General features: G+C 43.6%; 1 protein-coding gene across 12 annotated transcripts in view; it reads right to left on the bottom strand.

Annotated features, from left to right (window-relative positions):
• LOC101476887 (mitogen-activated protein kinase kinase kinase kinase 4) overlaps window positions 1-24,157 on the bottom strand; it is a 36,760-nt gene that overhangs the window by 9,956 nt on the left and 2,647 nt on the right. For 4 of the 12 annotated variants that reach the window (XM_004573585.3, XM_004573590.3, XM_004573587.3 and 1 more), the window contains exons 3-19: window positions 12,619-12,675; window positions 9,372-9,497; window positions 9,074-9,184; window positions 8,885-8,975; window positions 8,132-8,262; window positions 7,970-8,024; window positions 7,805-7,883; window positions 6,886-7,061; window positions 6,728-6,800; window positions 6,409-6,619; window positions 6,144-6,299; window positions 5,821-5,907; window positions 4,196-4,654; window positions 3,216-3,368; window positions 1,290-1,562; window positions 619-719; window positions 28-167 (exon numbers count right to left, since the gene is read on the bottom strand). In XM_004573585.3, coding sequence (XP_004573642.2) covers window positions 28-167; window positions 619-719; window positions 1,290-1,562; window positions 3,216-3,368; window positions 4,196-4,654; window positions 5,821-5,907; window positions 6,144-6,299; window positions 6,409-6,619; window positions 6,728-6,800; window positions 6,886-7,061; window positions 7,805-7,883; window positions 7,970-8,024; window positions 8,132-8,262; window positions 8,885-8,975; window positions 9,074-9,184; window positions 9,372-9,497; window positions 12,619-12,675 — 2,479 coding nt within the window. The remainder of the gene's footprint in view (window positions 1-27; window positions 168-618; window positions 720-1,289; window positions 1,563-3,215; window positions 3,369-4,195; window positions 4,655-5,820; window positions 5,908-6,143; window positions 6,300-6,408; window positions 6,620-6,727; window positions 6,801-6,885; window positions 7,062-7,804; window positions 7,884-7,969; window positions 8,025-8,131; window positions 8,263-8,884; window positions 8,976-9,073; window positions 9,185-9,371; window positions 9,498-12,618; window positions 12,676-24,157) is intronic. The other 8 variants (XM_004573588.3, XM_076880791.1, XM_004573586.3 and 5 more) reach the window with 4 other exon arrangements.

The following is a 24,157-nucleotide window of genomic DNA, read 5'->3' as shown; positions in this document are numbered from 1 at the left end:
TTAGTGAGATGTAGCCGAGTACAGTACCAGGGGACTCACAGCGTGGCCTGAAACGGTCCCCAGGACTGGCCTGGGAGCTGGAGTTGGAGGAGCCGGACGAGCTGCCGCTGCCTGGCCGGGACTGCAGCTTCTCCACTCGATCCCACAGCGGACGCTGCTCCACGTTACTGTGACGAGGAAGAACAAGCACATGGAAACAAACCCAACTCCACTGTCAGTTTATCATGTGATATGTTAACATTTTGTCCCTACCCTCCCTGCGCTTTTCAGGATACGCTACATATATTTTTGTGATTTTGATCGTACTTGGATTAGTGGGAGTTTACATCACCGCAAAATCAAAGCACATTTTTTTGCATTTTATATGCAAACATAAACAACTTATAAATATTAATCTGCAATATTATAAGCAGTCATAATATTATGTCTTAATAATCTGTCTATTCTACCATTTGTTTTTATTTTCTGAAACTCTCTATTCTGAGAGGCACCCCTATGTAGGGGAGGGGTTACTGTTTTGTCTTTTACAACTTTTAACAGTGTGAGCATGTGAGCAGCTCTCTTAGACCACATCCACATAATCCAAAAGTAAGACACGCCTGAGGTCTCTTTACTCACCTGCCTGCGTTCCTCTGTCCGCCCTGATTGCTGGGCTGTGAAGGCAGAGGGGACTCTCTACGTGACAGTACAGGAGACCTGGATGTTGTCCTCACCGGTACCTGGGAGACAAGTATTTGATGATCATCACAAATCAATATGTTCCTAAAAACAATCACCTAATAGGAAAACAGTGTCATCAAACAAGAGAGCTTATCCTCTGGTTCAGGCTCATGCTAATTCAGTGAACATACATTGGGATTTGAAGCTGAAGGGGAAATCAGCCAAGAATTTAAAAACTGTCCTAGTTTGACCACTGAAACAGAGATAATCTTAGGGCGTAGCTGAACACAGCGGAGCAGAGAACAGAACACCCCCACAACACAATGAGAGCGATTTAGATTAGAGGAATGTGCGGTTTTATTTCTCATTCATGATTTTGAATATGAGCGACGGGGTAATCTGTCGGCCCAGAAATTCAAAGTTGCTCTGATTCATTTGAATACGCCCTCACAGCAGTTTTAAGTGTTAACAAGTGAGACTAGACGCAGCAAGGCAGACGCACACAGCCAGGAGGAGGCTGAACAGCATGCTACGTAAAAGTGGATGAGAGGAAGTGAGCGATGGAGGAGAGATTTGAAGGCTGGGTGTGGGAGGAGGGGGGAGAAGGCAGCCGTCCCCCGGCACCTTACCTTGGGAGGGACCTCCTCGCTGCTGGCCTGATGTTCAAGCCTAGCCTGAGGGTGGTGGAGGGGAGGTTGGGGTTGGGGATCTGTGCGTGCAGGCGATGGGTGGTGGTGGTGGTGATGGTGGGGGTCCTGGGAGCGCAGGTGGAGTTGTGCAAAGCTAGAGGCCACACCGCCGGACTCGCTGAAGGACTGAGAGCGGGCAACCACGGGTGGAGGAGGAGGAGAGGGGGCAGCGCTGTTGCTGCTCTTTAGAGCAGCCAGGTGAGACCACTGGACCTTTTTGGGAGTCAGGAAGAGGAAGAGCAGGGGGGAGGGGGTGAAACAAGCAGACAACACAGTGAGACATGAGGGAAGATGCGTGTGGCTTTTTACATAATGTACACATGCACACGGCAGACAGCACAACACGAAACAATGACTTTTTCACTCCTACAGTCGGCGTTTTGTTTTTTTACAGGAATCAACCATTTGAAGAAAGAGGACCCTGTGTCGGTGTGATAAATATGACGCTTCTGTTTCAAAAGTGTCATTCCAAATTACACATTACAATTTCTGAGCTTTAAAAAAGGTTCAAAGGCAGATTATGTTGCAATCAGCCTATCCCAGCTTTTCTGCTGAGTAACATACACAAGTAGTGCATTTTGCAGAAGTCTGCTGCAAGCAGAGCATCTAATTGCTTTTGCAATAAGCCACTGTTGTCAGTACTTGTTTTATATTCATGTTGTGAACCCACAATTAGATTTTTTATGTGCAAAGTCTCTTTACTGAGGAAGAGAAAAATGAAAAACAAAAAACAAAAACACTTTTCTTCACAAAAATCCTCAAAGTGAAGAAAAGCTTCTTTCAAATTTATTAAAAATAAAAAAACAAATGTAACAGATTTTTACTCCTCAGACACACAAACATGAGTTTAAGCAAAGTTAAGCTGAATTCTGCTTACAAACAAAAAACCCACAAATCTGGTCCATGTCTCCCCCCCCTTCCCCCCCAAAGATTGCAAAGTGCAGCAGATTTACTGAAGAGGTTACGGCTGCTATATGGCTGTTATTCTCCTCTAATTTAGTGTTGATTCGACAGAAATTGAACTGTCAGCGTGTGCTGGAGTTTTTTTAAACCCTCACTCTGAAAAGGTGATGAGGCTAAGTGTCTCACTCCCAAGTGTCTTAGCCACAGAGTCCAAGGTTGGTCATGCAGTTTTGCAGCCGTTATGATAAATTGGAGTTCAGTTTTTTTCCCCCCCCCACTCTTCTCAAGTGGAAATATCAAAGAGTTCAGGAGGTTAAGTGGCAAAACTGTCCCATTTCTCTGTTGATCTGTTCTTGAATTGTTCTGTGATTGTGAGCTTAGTCTGTAAAAGGTACATATTCTCCCACAAATACCACTACACCCATCTCTGTATGGGCATTCTTGTAGGAAAAAGATGACGCCATAGAGCGGCCCAAGAGAAATCATGAATATGTTCAGTATATTCAGCAAAAAGGCTGCGCTGAGCGTGCAAAAAGGATTTCAGGAGGGTAAATTATAGCTCTATTTGCTCATTTGAAAGAAAAACATAAAACAAAGGCGAGAAATAAAATTATTGGCTTTTTAGCACTGGCGGAGGCAGTGATTGATGAACTCATTCACTATATCAGGAGCCTGTCATGTTTTTTTAAAACTACTCAGACTGCTGACTGAAGTGCTTATGACTTATTGTGAGTCTCAACAGTAGGACAAAAATAATACCCAGGGAAATCAAAAAAGGTGAACAGTCTAAAGCCACAGTTCAAACACACATTCTGCCCAGCCTCACCTTCTCCTATTTTTTATTTTATTTTTTTCTTTATTTGAAGTGGGCTAAATGTCTGAGAAAACTGACACAAATCCAGTGCAGCGACAGAATGAAGGAGGAGGAGGAAAAGGCTAGGGAGCAGCAGAGGAAGGAGTTACCTGAGGCTCCATGGGTCGGTGCATGGCAGATGCGTCGGACGAAGAGCCGCCGTTGGAGAACGGTTCAGAGGAGCGGGGAGGCAGAGGGGGCTGCTTGGGAGGAGGGGCGGCCTGAGGGGAGCCCTGAATGTTCTTACGGTAGCGCTCGTCGGCCTGAGATGGAGGAATTGTAGAGGGTGGGGGGAAAAAAGGGATGAGTATCAGGGAAAAATTGATCTTGTGGTCTCTTGGGAAACTTTTACATTTAACCAACAACGATCAGCAACATACAGCTGGTGACAACGATATTAAACATGCTTGAAGCCAACTGTGGGCAGCCATACAGACACAGATACATGTGCAGACATAGGAGGAGAGGGACTCTTTCAAACATCCCAGGATTTAAGTATGCAGTGGGGGGAAAAGATCGCAGTTAATGACGCAGGCCGGAGACACTGCTTCGGTGCCCCTGCGTGTTAGTTTGGGCCTCAGTCATCCACATGCAGTGGCCCAGTCCACACACAGAGTCGACACAGCCACACTGAAGAATTTATCAGACTGGATGTCAAAAGACAAAGAGGAATCCCTGAAAGCTTCTTTATTCTAACTCTCCTAGACCTTAAATATATTTCTCTCTCGTTCAGCCAGCTCGAAATTTAAATTAAGATGACAATGTCCTGATGGATGACGAGCAACAGTGCAAGTGAGAGGAAGAGCAAAGAGACAGCGGAGGAGAGCAGGTTGTTTTATTCAGGACACAAAAAGGTCGGTTGTGAGCCCGTGGTTCTCCCTGGACCCCCTACTTCTTTCCTTCAAAAGGATGACTGTCTGAGAGCGCCGGCACTGTAACATGTTAGTTGTTGCTTTGGACCAGAACACCCACAACAGGCAAGTACGTGGGGAGGAAAACAATCCTTTATCATCATAACCACTGAGGCTGTGTGAAAGCAAGCAAGAAGAGGAAGGTGGAAAGAACAGGCAGAGCCGAGGAGGAGGTTCACCTCTCTGATAGGCTGAGGAGGTTGACTGACAGGCTCGCTGTCGGGCTCCGAGCTTTCTGTCTGAGGAGGGTTAGAGTCAGAGGGGGTTTCAGTCTGAAGGGAGCTGGGGGAGTTTGAGACCCGGCTCAAACTCTCATCAGTCCTCTCCTGCCCTGTTGCCTGGGATTTACTGCTGTCTGCAGGGATCGTCTGAGGGGCTCTGGAGGATTCACAGGCGCCCCTCGCTACAGAGACGGCAGAGTTGAGGACCTGAGCTTGTGGGAGTGTGGCGAGGGCTCTGTCAGGGGGCAGAGTGGCAGCCTGTGGCGGCTTACTATGGTCTGATGGGAGTTTTGTTTTGTCGCCAGGTTGCTGCTTGGAGTCGTGCTGCAGGGACAGCAGGTACGCCTGCTCCTGCTGCAGGCGCTTGTGGAGACGCTCGGCTTTGCGCTGCTCCTCGAGCTCCCGCCACTTGAACTCCTGTCGCAGAGCGTAGGGTTGGTTCAGGGTGGAGAGAAGAGGCAGCGGCCATGTTTGGCCCAACAAGTCTTTACAGAGGCAGACTATGATGGTGATCGTCGTCTCTTTAATCTTTCTTTTGACTCTTAGTCATGTTTGACTTGTGCTGTGCACACAAAACAAACTTGTCTCTTCGAATCATAATTACTATTAAACACGTGAAAGAACAATTTCTTCACATTTCTCTGCAGTGTAAACAACTCAAACACCTATTTAAAAATAAAGCCGCGCTGTGGAGCATTTCCTGATGACATCCACATGTCCGTCCATCATACATCTGTGTGTTTCAAGGGTGGAGAAGGGCGGGGTGGGTGGGGCAAAAGAGCAAAACCCCACTCCCTACCTGGAGACACTCATACGCTTTGACATATTTAGCTATACCACTGATCCACTGCCATTCCTTACAGTTTTTACATCACCCATTCACGATGTGCAGAGGACAGACTTGCAAAAAGCTTAGAATGTCTTCCAATTTAAAACAAAATATCCTTAAAGTTAAAAAGTCACATTTGTTATTGATAAATGATAAACAATCGTATGCAAATACTGTAAAAGTTAAAATCTAAAATATTTTTCCTGTTTGTTTTTTAACCTTTTTTTATCATAGTGAGCTAGAATAACTGAACTTCTTTTAGCTGCTCTCTTTCCAGGTCACCACAGTGGATCATCTGCCTCCCCCCCCGTCTCCAATGCATACCTCCACCTGGTCCCTACTCTCACTACATCATCGCATCTGCAAACATTACAGTCCAAGACATCACCATCACTAAATATGAAAGTGATCAGGGTTGATTCCTGGTGTAAGTGGGCTACAATGACTCAACAGCACCTTTAAATGAAAGGAAGAAAGGAGAGGAAAACAAAAATCCGGACCCTATTCACCTTTGGCTCCGCCTTACTGTCCTGGTCAAACTTCAGTACATATAATATCCAAGCAACTCAATGCCTAACTCCTGAGAATTTCATGCATTTAAAAAAAAAAAAAAAGTCAGTAAAATGCATTAAATCAAAAGCTGTAATCCTGGAGATATAAATAGATTTATAAGTCATTTTCATATCTTGGAGGTTATGGAGGTGAAAGGACATTGTGATATAATAAGAAGGCTGAGTGTTTGTGTGCGACTGACCAGCAGCATGGCCTGCTCACGGAGCAGCTGCTCCTGGAGCATCTCGAGGTGTCTCTGCTCCTCTTCCAGCTGGCGCCTGATGTACTCCTGTCAGCAGGAAAGAAAACCCATCAAGGCTGCGCATGTCTCTTTAAATAAGCACCAAGCACAACCCTAAAAATCCATCTTAAAACAGATAAGAGGGATGTTTTGGCTTTGCTGCGCTACGATAAATACATCAAGTAACCCCTGAGCTTCATGTCTTCATTTTACAGAACCAACACACCAATTCACTTTGTGTTTCGCTGGCTTTAACTGCAGTAAAAGTAATTTCAGAAACAGACCTGCTCACGATCGTTCCTTCTCTTCTCGTCCTGCCGGCGTTCCTCCTCCTCTTTACGTCTACGATCCATCTCCTCCATACGCCTCTTTTCTTCTTGCTCGCGACGACGCTGCTCGCGCTCCTGTTGCCTCCTCATCTCCCGTTCGCGTCGCTGTTGCTGTGGGGGTATTTGTGGGGGGGGGGGGGGCAAATAAATTAAAAACAGGGTAAAAACTTCCCGAAAAACAGCACAACAAACGACACAACGAGTCGAAACAAAACCCTACCTCCTCTAACCGCCTTCTCTGCTCCTTCTGTTGCTCGATACGTTTCTGCCTCTCTGCCAGTAGTTGGCGCTTGTACTCCTCTTGCTCCCGGAGTTGCTGCTCCTGGAGGAGCTGCTGGTGACGGAGCGCCTCCGACCTCTCCTTGTTCTCCTGCTGCAGGCGGATGAAGTCACGCCGTAGAGTAGATTCACCTGGCACGTTGACAATTGAGCTGTATCGGTGTAAGAAAGAGACAAAAGGTTGGAGCTTTGTGAAACGCCTCCACCTGAGCAGGTGCACTTGTTTCCTTTCAGGGAAACGCTACAGGTGTAGAACATACCTGGGCTCTCCTTCTTGCTCAGGAGGATCCTCTTCCTCCTCCTCACTGCCACTGTACTCATATTCCGTCTCATCTGCACAAGGACAAAAACCAGTCACTCACAGCTTATGCATCCTACACTTTTCCAGCCTTTCATGATAATCGAGAAGCACACGCACCTTTCTCGCCCCTCTTTTTCTTCGTCCGGTCGATGTGGTCTTTGAGCTGTATGCGGACCTGCCGCTCGTTGGGCTGGTCTCGGATGAAGGGGTGCTTCAGCAGCTGCTCTGTTGGTGGGCGCTGCGTGTAATTCTTCACGAGGCAGCTCTCGATGAAACTGAAGAACTTTTTGGACCTGTGAGCGAGTTGGGGGAGAGAAACAACACAAGGCTGAGAGAGCGAATCAGAAACAGAAGTATTTCAGCCATGCAACGAGAAAGTGAAGCAGACATTTTTGCAAACGCCCCACGACTCCTAACAGCGCTCCCTCCCCTTCACCAGACACTCGCCAGCGCAACAAAAACTGAGGTTTATGCACACAGACGAGCAGCATCGAACCTTTCATTACATATACTCCACGAAAACTGAAAAACGCTACACGCTGGAGTGAAATTATTATCACAACTGCACCTGCTGCCGAGAACCGTCAGATTCACTTGCGACAGCAGCAAATCAAACCGATATTTTATGAAACAGGGGTGGAGTATAAAATAAAACAGCGATTTCTGAAGACAAATGTAAAACGAGAGCCAGTTCATTAGAGCGTTCGAGCTCTGAGATGTTTCTGCAGTGCAGTCCAGAGCAGCGATCCAGTGTGTTTGTGCGAGTGCCAGGAGAGCCTGAGCCTGCCAGAGCAGGTGTACCACAGATGTTCGAGTCAGCAGCAGAGCACTAAGGGAAAGCTGAGCTCTTAGATTTAAGTCTCTGTAGCTGCCTGGGCTAAGGTCTGACATAAAACAAAATGCACATAAAAGGACAGAAGGAAATCTGTGCATAAAATATCTCAGAGTAAATGTGTCAGGATTTTGCAGGGTAGCGAGGCGATTATATAGGACAGATACGTAAACAGTAAAAACGTCCTTTCCGGGTGGTGCTCACCATTTTTTAGATTTCAGCCGAGGAGGAGGATTTCTTGGAATGAGGAAGAGTGCACGCATGGGGTGCATGTCGCAAAGAGCTGAAAGAAGCGGTGCAAAAAAGTTAAAGATTCAAGAGGATTAAAAGATCAAGAAAAAACAAATGATAAGAGAAACAGGCACTCACGGGGCGCTCCTTCAGCCATTTCAATAGCCGTGATACCGCAGGACCACAGATCACTCTGCGAGAGAAGAAAACACCCAATAAGAAAGCCATTCACAAGAATAATGCGCCTCCGCGGTTACAGGAAGTCAGGTTTTGAACGCTCGACACGTTGGGGAATCTTACTCGGTAATCATATGTTGCATCTGGGTTCTCGTCACAAGCGATGACTTCTGGGGCCATCCAGTAAGGTGTCCCAATGAAGGTGTTTCTCCTTCCAACTGTCCGATCCAGCTGAGCACTCACGCCAAAATCCACTGGAGAGATAAGGAGCGGAGACAGTCAGTTAAACGCTGTACGATCATCTTCAAAGACTCGATTTCAAGAAAGAGAAATGGGCCGCTGGAAAATAGCTTTCAGCCTTCTTACACACAAGCATAATCTTTTCAATGGTAGATGTAGCTATTACTGGCTAGCTTGGTTAGCAAGCTGCATCTGTAATTCACCGTAGCTGGCAAAATCTAGACTTAAAACAAAATGTGCAAACTTGACAACTTAAACTGTTTTAAGCACCACTGAATGGGAACCATTAACTATAGATACATTTAAATCTTACTGGAATTCATGATATTGAGCTATATTAAAATCTACACCACTGGTTAAAATTGTCTTTGGCACCGTTCAGTACACATGTTTATAACTACTATAAAGTTTGGTATTTTAACATGCCCGTTTATAAAAATTGATTCTTTTGCCTGCCTCAAGTGGCCACCTGAGAAACTAGTTCGTCCGAAACTGTGGAGGTAGGCACTTTATAGATGTTTTAGAGTCTTGTGTTGCATGGCAAGAACAAGTGAGAATCTCTAAGTTAAAGTTAAAGTTGACACTGACATTTATTGGATCAAAAGGTATCAAAGATATGAAAACTCAGTCACTCACCTAGTTTAACTTCAGCATTCTCCGTCAATAACACGTTCTGGCCTTTGATGTCACGGTGGATGACGTGGTGGGCGTGTAAGTGGGCGAGACCCTGAGGAGGGTAGAGGAGATGCAATATTAGTGAAAGAAGGTAGAGAAGAGAAATGAGGAGAAGAGAGGGGAAAAAAGAGGGCGGGGGAATGTGCTCACTCTGAGGATCTCTCTGGAGATGTAGGCAATCCAGTCTTCCTTCAGCTGGTTCCCCTTTGTGTTCTTCACTAGGTCTGTGATGGAACCAGCACCACAGAACTCCATCACCAACTGCAAAACAGACAAAGTCAATGAAAAAAAAAATATATTAAAATTAAAATACGCCTAGTTCTGGAAAGTTAATAAAAAAGGAAGGCTAGTAAAAGAAGTGAGCATCAGCGCTACAGTCTTTAGATTTTTTTTATTTTTTTTTATTTATTTATTTTTTAAATGTCTTCACTGGATTTGAGGGGCTTACCCATAGCTGGTCATCGTGTCCCGGAGGGCTCTTCTTAATGAAAGCACCATAGTAGGTGGCTATGTTTCTGTGGTGGGAATACTTCTTCAGCATATTGATCTCCAGTTTAATTTCCTCTTCTTCATCCTAGACAAGCAAACAAACACAGGTGCACATTAAAAGAGGGCGTTTGGCCTTGCCCCAAAAAAATCTTTATGATGTGGCGTGTAGGCTCCTTTTAACCATAACCTGACCTCGAGTAACGTTTCATTTCACAAATAAATCAATTCACTTCCACACTTTGTGTCACAGCAAGTGTCGAGACGCGTGACAGCTCCCTGGTGCAACATCGCTGCAGCCTTTTCATGCAGCACGAGCGAGGAATGAGTCCTTTGTTTATGGATTACTGTTGCATGAATGATTTGCATTGTACGTTAGACACATCAGATAAACCTACAACAACAACCAGCGGCTATTATCCACAGAGCTGGAAAGAAAGCTCTGCCATGAACCTTCACCTGGAGAAAAAAAATAAATTATTACTTAATGGGTGTAGGATTACTTAAGGGAAGAACAGGAACAGGAAATGGGCGCCTTTAAAATTTAAACGTAACCTAAAGGGAACTCTGAGGGATTAACGCGAAAGAGCTAAATCAAACTAGCAGATGTAGTGATCACGCAGCGTTTAATCTCTGCTGCAAACGACCTTTAGTTGCAGATAGCGGGAGCAAACCTGCCGCCATCGCTTCTTCACAAAAAGGTCAGAACTAGCTGCAGTGCAAACTCCCCACTTGCACCCTGTAGCAACTTGACACAGATTAACAGTGATGCACTAATTGAACACATGCATAGATCAGCCTGCAAGTGGTTTGCTTTATGGTTACATGGCCTATTATTTACAAAGTAGAGTGAGAGGAGTGGGGGGACAAGAGTACAAAGGTGGGGGTGGTTGCACAAAATTACCACTGCATAATGCAGTGTGTGCACGCTTCAGATATTTGTATATCCTGTCATTTCCATTATTAGCATTCTGCACCAAAATGTGTTACAGCCGATTTAAAGGTGATGCTGTGTGTGCATGTTACTACGCTGGATGGTGTGAGTGCATCGCACACAGCAAAATGGCAGTTGGCCGTCTTTACAGGCAGCCACGCTGCTGCTGCATGACTCGTTTGAGTTGACGTAAGCCTTTCTGTTGTGCGCATCCCCCTCCACCACCCCATCCTCCTCTGACCCTCCCTTCCCCGTGTACCCCCTCTCTGCTACGCAGCTGCTGGATTATCACACTCCCGACTGTGAAAGCCTCTCTGCCACGAGTCACATGGCGACTGAGTGGGAGAGACAATCATATGGTGATGCGCGTCGGAGAGAGAGAGGCAAAGGCGAGCAATACGTCAGCGCACGACGCACACACATAAGATGCTGTGGCACTAGGCCACACCCAGTATTCCTAATTTATGCTTGAAGATAAGATCTTTAGAAAGTGTAACTCAAGGATTTAACAAAGAGGAAACTCCAGCCGAGTTTCCTCTCATGTCTTAAAACATCTTTAAATCTCCAGGGGTGAAACCCCCCCCCAAGACAAAACAGTTAGCCATGTTCTTTGTCTTTGATAGCCTGGTAATACATTTTCACAAATTAAAATCCAGTACAGTGTTTGCTAAAGTGTAACTGCTGGATCCCAAATTGCAGAAACATCCTTGGCCTTATGTCAAGAAGCGCTGCACATTCAAGGAGTAGAAATCCTTTTAATTTAACAGAAAACAGCACGTCAAAATGGAAAAGCATCCGTTTTTTAAGCTCGTGGCCTGTATAGCTGCAGAAAAGAGGACTTGTTTGGATTTGAGAATGTGGGTCACAGTGACCCTGCACAGAACCTCTGTGCCTGCAGATGAGCTCAACAGCCAGGACGTCAAGCGCGACACGGGCCAGCTGAAACATAACAAGCAGAAAAATAGCTGACAGATCTAACTGAAGCTCCGTAATTGAATATTTCAGCCGTACGGTCATAACAGATCAAACTGAGTCATTATTTGAGCACCGTTTGAAGCCTACTAATTAACTCAGTCAAACTGACTTAAAAATCACTGTGTGAGGTCCACCAGTTAGTGAGCTTTGGCACTTTAATAGCAATGGGAGTGCACAGTCATTCGTTTGTGCGCAGGTAATAAAAACCAGGCTTAATCTCAGAATGATTTATGTCATGATAGAAGCAAGGGAAGATAGCAGAGCAGGCTAAACCTAATAACAGTCACTGTAATGCACTAAATACAGCCAAAGTCACACATAAACAGACTGAAGACAGACGTTAAAAGGGCCACCAGTGAAAAACAAAACACAAAAATACAGTCAAGCAGGTTTTAGGTGAAGTGGACACCTGCTTCTCGTGACGAGTGACTCCCTGTTCTCAGTGAGTGACTAGACGTCTGAAAAGGCACACCTAGTGTTTCACACACATCAGGAAACAGCTGGTCCATTCTCTCCCACACGATAACAAGTCAGTCGAGAGTGTAACTCTGACTCATTGTGACGTAAGCGCGCGTGAGGGGTGGCAAAAAGGCATGTCAGGGCACACGAGCTGCATTACCAGTTCCTGTTGAGCTTCTGATGAGGACTGTGTGACGGTAGGATAGAAACATGTTGCATCCACAAAGCAGTAAACGTGTCCTGACACCGGTGAAAATTCAGCTCGTGGCTGTCGGCTGTGATCCCCTCTGAGGAAGATGATGAACACTAGGCTGTTGCGCGCGACACGTTCAAACTGGGCTCCAGGATGGGTCCGGCATTTTACGCCCATGTTGCTTTCATCATAACCAACACAGTGTGGGTGGTTAGCCCTGCTGGTCTTCGCTGCTCCCCTCAAACCTTCTGCCTTGCGTTTCTGCATGTGTGCATATGTGGTTGTTTCTCATCTGCAGATGGGACCTCCCACAGCTGAGGGCAGCACGCTTGCTGCTAAATGACAAAGCTACCTAAAAAAAAAATCTAATTAAAATTAAGCAGTATCCTGTTGCCTCTACTCCTTCCCTGCTGCTGTTTATTAGTGAAGACAACTCATTACAGAGCGGGGCTTTTTCTCCTCTGCAACCTCTAAATATTCAGACGTAAGTTCCAGAGGAATGTGTGCAGATTTTTATGTTAACCAGACTCTAGTATAATTACATTTCACCACAAGAGCATTTTTAGCACACCAATGATAATCCATTATGTTGTGCCAAATCTATCTTTTTGATTTAAAAGTATATGTAGGGTGACATTTAAGGCTTACCTCTGTGACATCCATGACCTTGATGGCAGCCAGCTGTCCAGTCTTGACATGTCGTCCCTGCAAAGACAACAAACAAAAGCATATGAGCATTCAAGCACATGGCAAAGGTCACTGTGGTCTTATCAAGTATGCTGTACATTGCTATTTAAATTGGGGTTTTTTTAAAGGAAAAAAAAAAAAAGCTTTAGTTATAGCCAATATACTCGTTCAAAACAGGTGGTGAACTGGTTTATAAATTAACTGGTGTATCCACATTTGGTGACAGGTGGCTCTTTGGTTGTCCAAATATGGTCACATCCATTTTCCAAAACGCAAAGGATACAAAGACTACTCGTTTGAGGCCTTAACAAGATTAAAAAGGTAAAGTCAGTCCATTTATTAGGTTATTTAATAGAGGAAAAAAACAGATAAACATACTAATGGTATAAGTGTGTAACTGAACAAACTGATGCATTCTCATAATGCATCAATTAACAAAACATTTGCCTGCTCCAATGTGTTAAAAATATATTGGAGCAGGCATCAGTTTATGGAAGTCACCGTGTTGTAATGCCATCTTGAATACAGAGGCCGAGATGGACATTGTTGCACATAATCTCAATTTAGTTATGTGGCTAGAGAGAGCAGCGCGCCAAAGGTGGAAGTGAAGAGAGCTTCTTGGCATTTGTGTACCATGGAGGCAAATTTTAATTCACATTTGCATCTCCAAACTCAATGTATGAACAATCATAACTTAGTTTTATCATTCAAGAAGAGGTCTCCTTCACCAAAGAAGCAAAAACGAATAGAAAAGAGAATATGACTGGCTCTGGATAAAATGCCATCCTCAGACATCATCTCCTGAACTGAAGTCAGCAGCAGCTGGTTATAAGTTAACATTATGCTAGCTAATGTTAGGTTCAAGTATCCTAAAAATATCAGTTTCTCTCTAATAAACACTAACGCCAGCCAACAGCATAAACAACAGCGGGTCTTACTGACAGGATATCCTCAACAACTCACCTCAGGATCGCTGTCAGAAGCGAGCTTGTTTGACTTGTATCAGACTCGTTTTGTTAAGTTTTACAGGTTCCTTCAGAGTAAACAAACAGACACGAGGTAAACAGCAGCCTGACAGCCTACACTCACTACAAATACTAGAGGTGGGAATCACCATACATCCCACGATACGATATTATTGCAATTTTTAAAAATATTTTGCGATATTCAGATTCTGTACATAAAGGTAAACTTTATCAATATTCATTTTATCTAATATCAAAGTCTCGCACTCAGTCCTTCTCTCATTTCAGTCAGTTTTATTGTTGACAAACTGAACGGTTTGCATTACAGTCTAGTCCAACTTAACTGAATGCAACCATCTGGTACAATTATAGCTATTGTGAACTACGCAATTTATGAAACCTATGCAGCCCCTTCAGCAACTGAAGAATTTGAAAGTAAATTAAAACAAAATATAATTTTACATTAAATAAAAAAGTTTTAAACTTAATTAAAATAAAACATGTCTTAAATTAAAATAAGTAAACTGTCATGTTTATTGCTGCCAAAAAAAAAAGTTAAACACATTTGGACAGTGAAGGAATGTCAGGATTCTTGCTCAGAAAAAGGATCAACGTGCTCTGAAGTCAGAGCACAGAAACCTTTTTTGTAACAAAATATCGATTTCTGCTGTCCCTGTATCGATACATTATTAGCAAACAAAATATCACGATACTACACAGTATCGATTTTCCCCCCACCCCTAACAGATACCATAGCCAGGACTATGCGCTTGAATTGGGAGGGCAAAAAGTAACAAAGTTAACTGCAATCTGCAGTCTGACATCTAGTGGAGATATTTTACACACTGTAACTTTAAAGCCATTAAACGAGTAGTCCACAACTCACTGCATGTCCTCCGTTATACAGTCTTTGCTATTTTCATACATAACACAATGACTTATTTAAAAAAAAAATATAGAAAATAAAAAAAATTCCTGAGTTGCAACCCCAATACAAGCACTTCAATTACTGTATCTAATTAAATTACATGTTTGACCGCCATTTTTACCATATATTTCACACGGGAACTGAGATCAAGAGTTGGATTGTTCCTATCAAAGAAAGCAGTTTCAAGTCTTTTGTATCCCACAGCCCATGTAAAACTATGATATACACAGCACCAAACAGAAACATGCGATTCCCAAGCCATGAAGCCCCGACATTCCCAGACTTCTCTGCTCTCCTAGCACCCTACTGCCACTCCTTACATAAACAAAGGGACCAAAATAGTGGCCTCCCTACATCCCCCTCCCTCCCCTCAACCCTGAGACGAGATAAAACATGGGACATTTTTGGAAGCTGACCCACATGGGTATTCCCCTTCTCCACTGCAGTGATACTCTGTCTCTCTGCCTACCACTGCTGCAATGTACCGGACACACGTGTCAATTCACTGTACAGTCTTTGTGCATGGCTACAGAGAAAACGGCTTCTCACACACATATGTGCAGCCTCCCTGCCGACACCACCGTCGTCATCTTAGCCAGTGCATTCCATAGTCAATTGAAACTGTATGGATTATGACAATAAAAGCTATGCAGGCTTTGGGGCCCTCTGTTTTCACTGGGCAGGAGAGGTGGGGGCGATGAGAGGGACACTTTACAATGACTTTAATCCTCTCCACTTTGATCCCAGGGGTTGCCTCTGCAAAAACAACAGAGGCTGACATTGTAGCCGTCACCTCCTCGTGCACATGCAGTCTGTTTTGCTAGTTTACAGGTGCAGCCGAGGAACTCAGCAGTCATCCTCATGCCTCATGTGCACTGAAAAAGTCGACATTAAATGATTATGATTTTTGAGTCAAACATAATTAACTGAATCTTAGATTGTATTATTGTTAAATCTTTATGTAGTTAATACTTGTTTAAAGCTTCTTAAAAACAAAGAGTTTCTGGGAAAACCTGACAGGCATTTTTCTCCATTTTCAGACCAAATGACTAATTGGTTCATTGAGAAATGACTGGGAGATTAATCAGTGTACTATTGTGATAGTTACCACCTTATTATAATGGAAACAATAAAAATTTATCCATCCTGTGACTTCAGTAACATATTAGTCAGCTAATTGAGAAATGAGCCAAACATGCACTGGGTCCCTGGATGTCTACAGGAAGATTTCACTGCGTGAGTCACGAACTTTGTTTCTAACTACCGACCACAAACAAGACCAACACTGAAAAGGAGCAGAAAGGAGAAAAATAATCAAGACCGTCTTTGTGTTTTGGCTCTTCTGCAGCCCCTCTCCCATTAGCATTAGAGCTCACTCTCAAAGACAACTTGTTGGATCCAACGCTGTGACGCTTTCATCCAGGGGATGAAAAAAATAAATAATAATAATAATAAATCTGATGCTATTTGGATTTTCCACAAAGACCATCCGCATAATTGCGGGATACATTCAACTCAATAACAACGCAGTTAATCTCCCTCGTTGGCTGTTAATAAATTAAAGCTGTTAATTCGTACAGTTTTACAGTTGACAGCGCCTTGATGAATGTGTACAAAACTATGACAGCCAAGCTAAAATTCCTAGTCGTATAAATCCAAGTTTTTTTTCCAGCTTCTGGGAGGGTTATCTAAGCCACAAGGTTATTGCATTTTGATACCACAACACAACTGGGTTACACATCATTAGCACATGAGCAATGAGAGGAGTGCTTGGTTTACAGTCAAGCTCCAAGTTTTGACTTTATCCTCTTACAACATGCACTTATTGTGAAAACACTTTGGGGTTAAACATTATGTTGCACAAGTAAACAGAAATGAATCAGCACATATGAAAATAAACAGGCTTTCAGAAAAAGAAAAAAAAAAAGGATGTCACCAAATCTATGCAACAGATCCTAAAACTACTCTTCTTAATCTGGGGTATTCTTACAAGCACTGTCAAAAAATAAGCTCTAAGAACTGGTCTAGCAAGAGCTTAGCAGGCACTTAGCCATACCAAGTGCAGCTTGTAGACATGTTCAAACTCCAACCTGTTCTGAGTCAACTCATCACATGGCGACACTTCGTCAGGAATCTTACGTGTCAAGATTTAAAGCACTGGGTACCCTTTCAGCACCATTTTCAACATGCAGGTTAGTCCATTTGACGTTAATAGGTCCCTAAATGCAGCGGTAAATAAGGTCTGCCGGGGTATTGTCACTTTCAGTGGATGGAGCAAAGAAAATTCTGCAGGCTTGCTACATATGAGATTTTGCCAGAAGTCTGAAGAGTATTTTTCTACTGTGAAAGAGTGAAAGACATCCCACAAAGATTAAAAAATAAATAAAATAATTACCAGGCGGGACATCTTTTTGTTTCGAGGTGAGCGATTAACGTCATCAGTGAGTGTCCTAACTGTTAACGCCAACTTTGATCCGCTGTTATTTAGACTTACTTGGCAATGAAAGTTTTTTGTTTGTTTTTTTTTACTTTTCCCTCATAAAGACGACATCTGATGACGTCGCCTGTACCCTTAAAGATAAGTTTTGACACCTCGGCGTATGTCAAAGACGTGGTTTGAAGACCATTAGAACCATTTCTGGGTATTCCCAAGGGTAGCTGCATAGGCAGAGACCACCCTCACCCACTTCTGATCCATACCCAGTCATTTTGGTCTATAAGCAAGCCTGAAATATGACAGAAACCACCCTGTACAGAAAAGCGCTTCAAAAGGTTACTCCCAGCAGTCTTTCAAGGGGTAAACCATTGAGTATGGGATGAGTTGGGAGTGAGTAAGTTTTACAAACTTGTGCAAATGCACAATCATCTGATATGTATAGAAGTATCACTCCCTTTAAAAATTTGTCACGGGGTTCCAAAAAGAAGGCAACAGAGACACTTCTGCTTAAGTTAAACCCAATTTTAGCAACAGACATCATAAACTGTTACATGCTGTCTGGTCTCTAATGCGCTCTGTGACAGTTTGCCTCATGTCTTCACAGCAGAACTGACTGACCACACGTCAACTTCCACTATTTTTTAATATCCCAAAGCTCCTACATAGGCTTGAAACTAGTCTTTAAACATGTCTTGTTTATAAATTTATAGTAATTAAATATATTAAGTAATTCCTAACTAATCAGACAGCCGGTGAGGCTCAAGTTATTTTATTGAATAAATCAATATTCAGTTGATCGGTTCCAATCAGTCATGCAGTAGAGCCCATGGTACAAAGCTGGGGATGGGAATCGACTTGGGTTGATCAGAGGAGGCCTGCAGCTAGGCACTGCAGGGCCCGTTGAAGGAGTCAGCTAGGTGTGGCTGTGGAGGGGTTATCTGAGGCACTCAGCTATCACTCAGCCCTCCCTGGCCTCCATCTCTACTCCTCCATCACAGCTCCTCTTAACCATGGCCAGATGAGTTCCTGGCAACCCTCCAGCTCAGCACTAAAACCACTGAATGACTTACTGCCTTCAGAGCCAAAGACATTAACTTAAAAATCTACCCTAAAACTAAATATGCTCCACTATAAGGGCTTCCATTAACAACGCTGTGGAGAAATCTCACTCAACACAAGAAACCCGATAAGGAAAGCTGCTTTAGAGCTGCCATAATGGGCTTTCCCGTTATTTCACAAGCCATGTGAAGAACACACACACACTTCACGCGCTGTCATAGTGTCTGCGATGTTTCACAATTACAGGTACGGCTCCGTTTGTTTTGGAGACTAATAAATCCAGCTGAAGATCAGTGTTGGGAAAGCAGTGATTCATGTTTTTTTGGGTGGATTTTCACTTGACAGAAATGAGCGGCAATGCTCAGCAGTGTTGTTAGCGGTCCGCCTACAGAGCCAGTACGGACAAAGGGGGAGTACTGGTTTCCACAAGACTGACCTGAACCTCTGCCTCCCTGCATATTTCGCATTAAAGTAAGATCGACCTGGGAACCCATCAGCTAGCCTGCTGACCAGACCTTGAGAGATCCAGCGACGACAGAAAATAACCATTAGCGATGCAAAGTAGGCGGGTCTCAAGTTAAAATTAACATTGAAGTAAGCAATTCAAGTGACTACCAATGAGAGTAAGTTAATTTGTATATGATGGGGTGGTAAAAGCATTACTTATTTTGTCTTTTGTTCTGGTCTCTGTCAAGATGGCGGCAGACACTCACTGTTGTACCTCTCTCTTCAGGTCCTCTCTGTCAACTCAAAATTTTTGGACAGTACTGCCTTTCTCACCCAGACCTATGTATACTAACAGTATTCCCTATTCCCATTGGTAGTACCTTGAAGGGGGGTTAGGGGGCTCCTTTTGAATCCAAAGCTTTGAATGGCCATTCATCCATTTCTACTGCTTATCCAGGTTCGGGTCACACAGGTAGAAGCTCAGACTTCCCTCTCCCCAGCCACATCTTTCAGCTCATCCAGGAGGGCACACCAAGTCCAAAGCTGGCTGAGAAATGGTTTGCCCCGGTGCATCCTCCTGGTATGAGATACCCGCAAACACCTCACCCAGGAACCATCATAGTCAGATGCCCGAACTTCCTCAACCGGCTCCTTTCAATGTGGAGGAGCAGCAGGTCTACTCCGAGTCCTTGACCCACCTCCTCATCCTACCTCTAAGGTAAAGCTCAGCCACACTTTGTAGGAAACTCATTTCCAGTGCATGTATCCACAACCTCATTCTTTCAGTCACTACCCAGAGCCCATGATCATAGTTTGAATGGTAACTCGACAGCGTCGCTTTTACGCTCAGCTCTCTCTTCACCAGAACAGATCAGTACGGCGTCCGCCTGGATTGTCCACTTGCACTGGGAGTACCAGCCAATTTCCAGGCCTTCCATTAGAAGCTGCCTGTTCTCAGATTTCCTCTTCTGCCAGTAATTGTTTACGAATGCAGATCCATTTTTAAATTGTGAGCAGTCATTGGTTGTCTGATGCATTTCAGCAAACAACATCGCTGGTACTTGAATGTAGCCACAGCCTGCTCGTTGATGCCCTGGCTGATCGTTATTAGACTACAAATGGAAGCCAGAAAGCTTCTGCTGCCAAAAATAGTGCATCTTTCCTACAAATCCTGCATATTCATATCTAGAATCTGTTTATTCTGATCAAGCAAAGCAATTAGTTTCACACAGGCTGGCTTTATAACCAGGTCAAACTTCTGCTACTTGCCAAAAAGATAAAAATGGCTCCACCTTCCATTGCACAACCTAGTGCTGAAATTGAGCGACATGCTCTCTAATTAGCCATGCGGGTGCAAAACAAACTTGGTTTCACATTATTAGTTCACACAGTGAGGGAAGAGAGAGAACTGCTTGCAGTGGTAGTTTAGTGCTTTTAAAAGGCTACCCATGTTAAGACCGAGGAGATGGATGACCTCAGTCTTTGCTCAAGTCATGAGAAGCTCTAAGGTGACATCTGAACCAGCAGAGTGAGCAGGTGGGCAGACAAAAGTCAGAGCCTCCATGTACCTTTCACACATATATTAAGACTTCTGCCTGCAGATAAATTCCAGGGAAAAAATGATCCATCAGCCGTTAGAAGCAGCACATGACATGTAAGGCTGTGAGCTGCCTGTGCTTCTCCGGGCTCTGCTGCTGCATACCAGCACACTGACCCAATTCTCACACAGAGACACACAAAGCCTCGGCCCTGCTGCCTCCGAGCCCAGCTCTCCCCAGAGAAGCACGGATGGAAGTGGCACAGAAAGAGATGAGAAAGCAGAGAGGGGAGTGCGCGTGCGAAGGGATGAGGAGGGAAAGCCGGGAGATGGAAAAGGTGAAAAGGAATGTGCAGAGAAGAGGAGCAAAAACACAGAAAGCTGAGTAATGGTCTGAAACAAGAGGCCAGTTGATGTGACAGGACAAGTATTGATCACTGCTGCAGCAAAGGCTTAAAAACGCATTGCCTGTACATTTCGACAACACTAAAGATGTGAAAGCACCGAAGACTAAGGCTGCAAATGACAGCTCTGTTTCTCTTCACCTGCCAATATGTCCTAGTGAAGGTTTTATATAAGCGTCAACTGAATGTGGGATGACTGGGAGCCATTAAGAAGTTAAAATAAAAAAAAGAAAGATTTAGAGCATTAAAACAAGAGATCTTGAAGAGAAAGAGCTATCATGTAAAGGCGCTGGAGGAAGACAGGCAAGAGGCTGTCTCGTCTGCCTGCGCCTTTGTGTCTCATCTCAACACCACTCAAGTAATGAGGCGGCTCAATGAGCTGCACACAGACAGCAACACACACTCACGTACACGCATACACACAGACAGACACTGAAAGTTTTGTTCGGGCAGTGTGGCGAGTCAGGGGACACTGTAAGTCTTGTGACACCCATTAGAGAGAGGGTCACTGTGGGGGAGATGGGGACAATAAGGGATACACAGCGTTAGATAGAGAGGATGCAGAGTAGAGGAGTGTGTTGGATCTCATATTCACCAATTTAATACGGGTTTGAAATGTTTCACTCATCACGCAGGGCCTTCAACGCCCACCGATTCTGACCTAACAGCTGCACGGCCAATCAGCAGCCGAGCTCCCGGGACCTTTACCACAGAGCCCTATATGGCACTTATCAATTAGACACTGTCACAAGGCCCAGCTATGGCATCGAACCCACAGGCCTGCAAGAAAACCAGCCATCACTTGTCCTACATTCATTAACTCAATGTGACTGGCAGAATAGCCGCAGGCCCGCATTCCTACATATTAAATTATAATCACAAGGATTTTCTGGAAATGACAATCGGGACTTAAGGGCTAACCAGTCTTATAATTTCTCTCTTCATAAGCAATTTCAATTTTTCACAAAAATTTACAAGCTGCTCAATAGATAATATTCAAATTTTATAGCTTTTCCAAATCCTTGGAATTTGACTTAGAATTGTGTAACATCTTGCCAAATAAACAATTTTTATTCAAATTTCCAGGTCTTAAAGATTAAACTGATATTGCTGATACTGGGTGGACTAATACTGGATTACCACTGGGAACTCGTCATGATAAGACTGGACAAACTGCCTTGCTCTCTTAGTGAATCTGGTTACCCTAAAGGCAGCAGCACAGGGGTTGATGAAGATTACCCTGAAGCCAGATGAGCTCCAGTTTAACTTCAGGGTGATCCATCTACAGTGACCTGATAGTCGCTGCTTCAATCATCTCAACTGTAACCAAATCCAATCTTTCACTTCATCATTTCTTTAAGCTAATTACCAACAACAACCAGTCAGGTTAGCCCCGAGGTAAACATCAGTCTCCCCCTGTGGCTGGTAGGCAATGAAAGACTCCATGAGAGGTTCTCCTCCTTCCTCAGCAGCAGCTCCAACCCTTCACACATAGCTAGCCCCCTGAGGACTGCTTCTTATTCTTATTCTGAGGGAAGGGGGTGAGGCTGCCCCAGAGGTCAGGGGAGAAAACAAAGGACAGCACTACTGAGGCTCAAAAATCATAATGTCTTTTATTAGCTTCCTGGACAAAAATCAGCCCTCTGTATATGATACCCTTAAATGAAATGTGAGGGACTAGAAATGACTGTTTCATGCAGTGCATATGCAAATATGAAATCATCCCTGCAATTCTTTGATCCCCCCCCAGTATTCAGCCACGTGACCATCACGGTGATGTCACCAAGTGATGTTGCTGCACCACATCCAACATGGATTTTGCCGCACCACATCCAACATGGATTTTGCCGCACCACATCCAACATGGATTTTGCCCACATGAAACATGGTGGTGTGAAAATACTGGTGGCACAGCCTTGGCACATCCCATGGATGCACATCAGGCAAGTCAGCAGGGGCCCCTTGCCTCAGACCTGACTATATATGGCCATTCTGTAGAGCAGAGAGAATCTTCCCCACATACCATGCACAATATGAAGAATCATGTCTTTTTCTGAGTTTCTCTACTATCTCTCCCTTTTTTTTTTAAATACTTATATCCAGAAGCAGGTCTGCTAAGCCAGCTGGTCCAGGGCCAACTGATAAAGAGGGAGAAAAGCTCAGTGAGACTCTCGTCATGCACTGCAAAAAGCAGTGTGTATTGCTTTAACATAACTAATGATAAATTGGGTGCGACAGACCTACACTGCCTTCACAATGACTGGATATTCACTACAAACTTTATACGATGGGTCATGACCGACAGAACTCTTTAGACATGCCAGAACTGGCTAATAGCACAGTTTTAAGCTAATTTGTGTTGGGAATTTAAACAAAAGCAAGGACTTCATTTTAAGGTTTCTGAACGAGCTACAACATCCAGCACTCAAGTGACAAAACTGCAGTACCTTAAATGACCACTTGAGGCTGTCTCTAAAAGACCAAAGTTCCTCATAGGGAAAAAAAACAACTTAACAAATGCCCATCATGAAACTCAACACATTAGCAGCTTTCTTATTTAAACAAACAAAAGCTATATAGACATTTAACTTCAACTCACCATTTGAATTGTATGAAGAAGTTAATTAAGTTAGTTTATCTGTAGAGTCGGTGCCTTTTGGGGCTTTATCTGATATAAGATAACATGAAGATTCCTTTATTGGCGCCATACTTGGGCATCATACAGTGAAATCGGAGCAGCGCTATGGTTTCAGCAGACTAGCATACATGCATTTTACATGCTTTACTCATGCATACAGTACAGCAAAATAATATATATAAATTTCTTTATTTTGTATGTGTTTGTAGTGCTATAGTCTGACAAAAAACAACAACACTGTGCAGTTGATTGTATAAAATTTCCACAGAAAAAGGGAGACCCCCCCCCCCCCTCAATTTCTATTTCTCGCTAGCCAAACTTACTAGCAGCTGATAGCTTAGCACTAAACACATTGAAATATGGTGATTTCTGGCACCAAAACACAAAGGCAATAATTCTAAGCAAAAGGCTTTAAAACTGAATTTCAAAAACTATTGGGGTGATGTAACAGACGGTCCATCTTTTTATACAGTTTGTTTTTCTGTAACTTCTAAACTCCAAATAAAAAAGACTAATATTTATATTTATAATTTATATGCTGGCCTTTCAGCTAAAGTACACAACCATATTATTTATAAAATTTATGAATCAAGTTAGATTAAGTGCATTCAATCTGTTTGGAGGTCCAGGCTTTCATTCCAATCAGCTTGTTGGTCAAAGCAATATTAAAGAGGTTTCTATTTTTTTTCTTTTAGCTATAAAGTCATTTTCATTATGGCTTTCAGTCAAAAACTGCTGTGCTGTGTTTTCAAAAGCAACTGTAATCTGGCATCTCTCCAGTGGCAACGGATGCCCTCTTGGCAAAGAGCACTGCAACGCAGCATGGCCACACGAACCTTGACTTGGCAATTTGGGTCTTAGAGAAAAAGCGTGCTCCATTAATCTTTGAGGATAAAGCGTAAAGCTGAAAGTAGGAGGACACAGCACAAGTGCCATGCATACATTTTAAATGCTATTGGTCAAAACAAGACTTTGTGTCAGTATCACACTCATATAGCTTATTTTATGCCTTCCAGTGATGAAAATCTTTCTACATTACACCAAACAAATTTCTTGTTTAACACAAGCACCAGCCTGAAAAATGT

The sequence above is a fragment of the Maylandia zebra genome, linkage group LG23 (assembly GCF_041146795.1).
Source record: "Maylandia zebra isolate NMK-2024a linkage group LG23, Mzebra_GT3a, whole genome shotgun sequence".
Classification (NCBI taxonomy): domain Eukaryota; kingdom Metazoa; phylum Chordata; class Actinopteri; order Cichliformes; family Cichlidae; genus Maylandia; species Maylandia zebra.
This window is presented reverse-complemented; position numbering and strand designations above follow the sequence as displayed.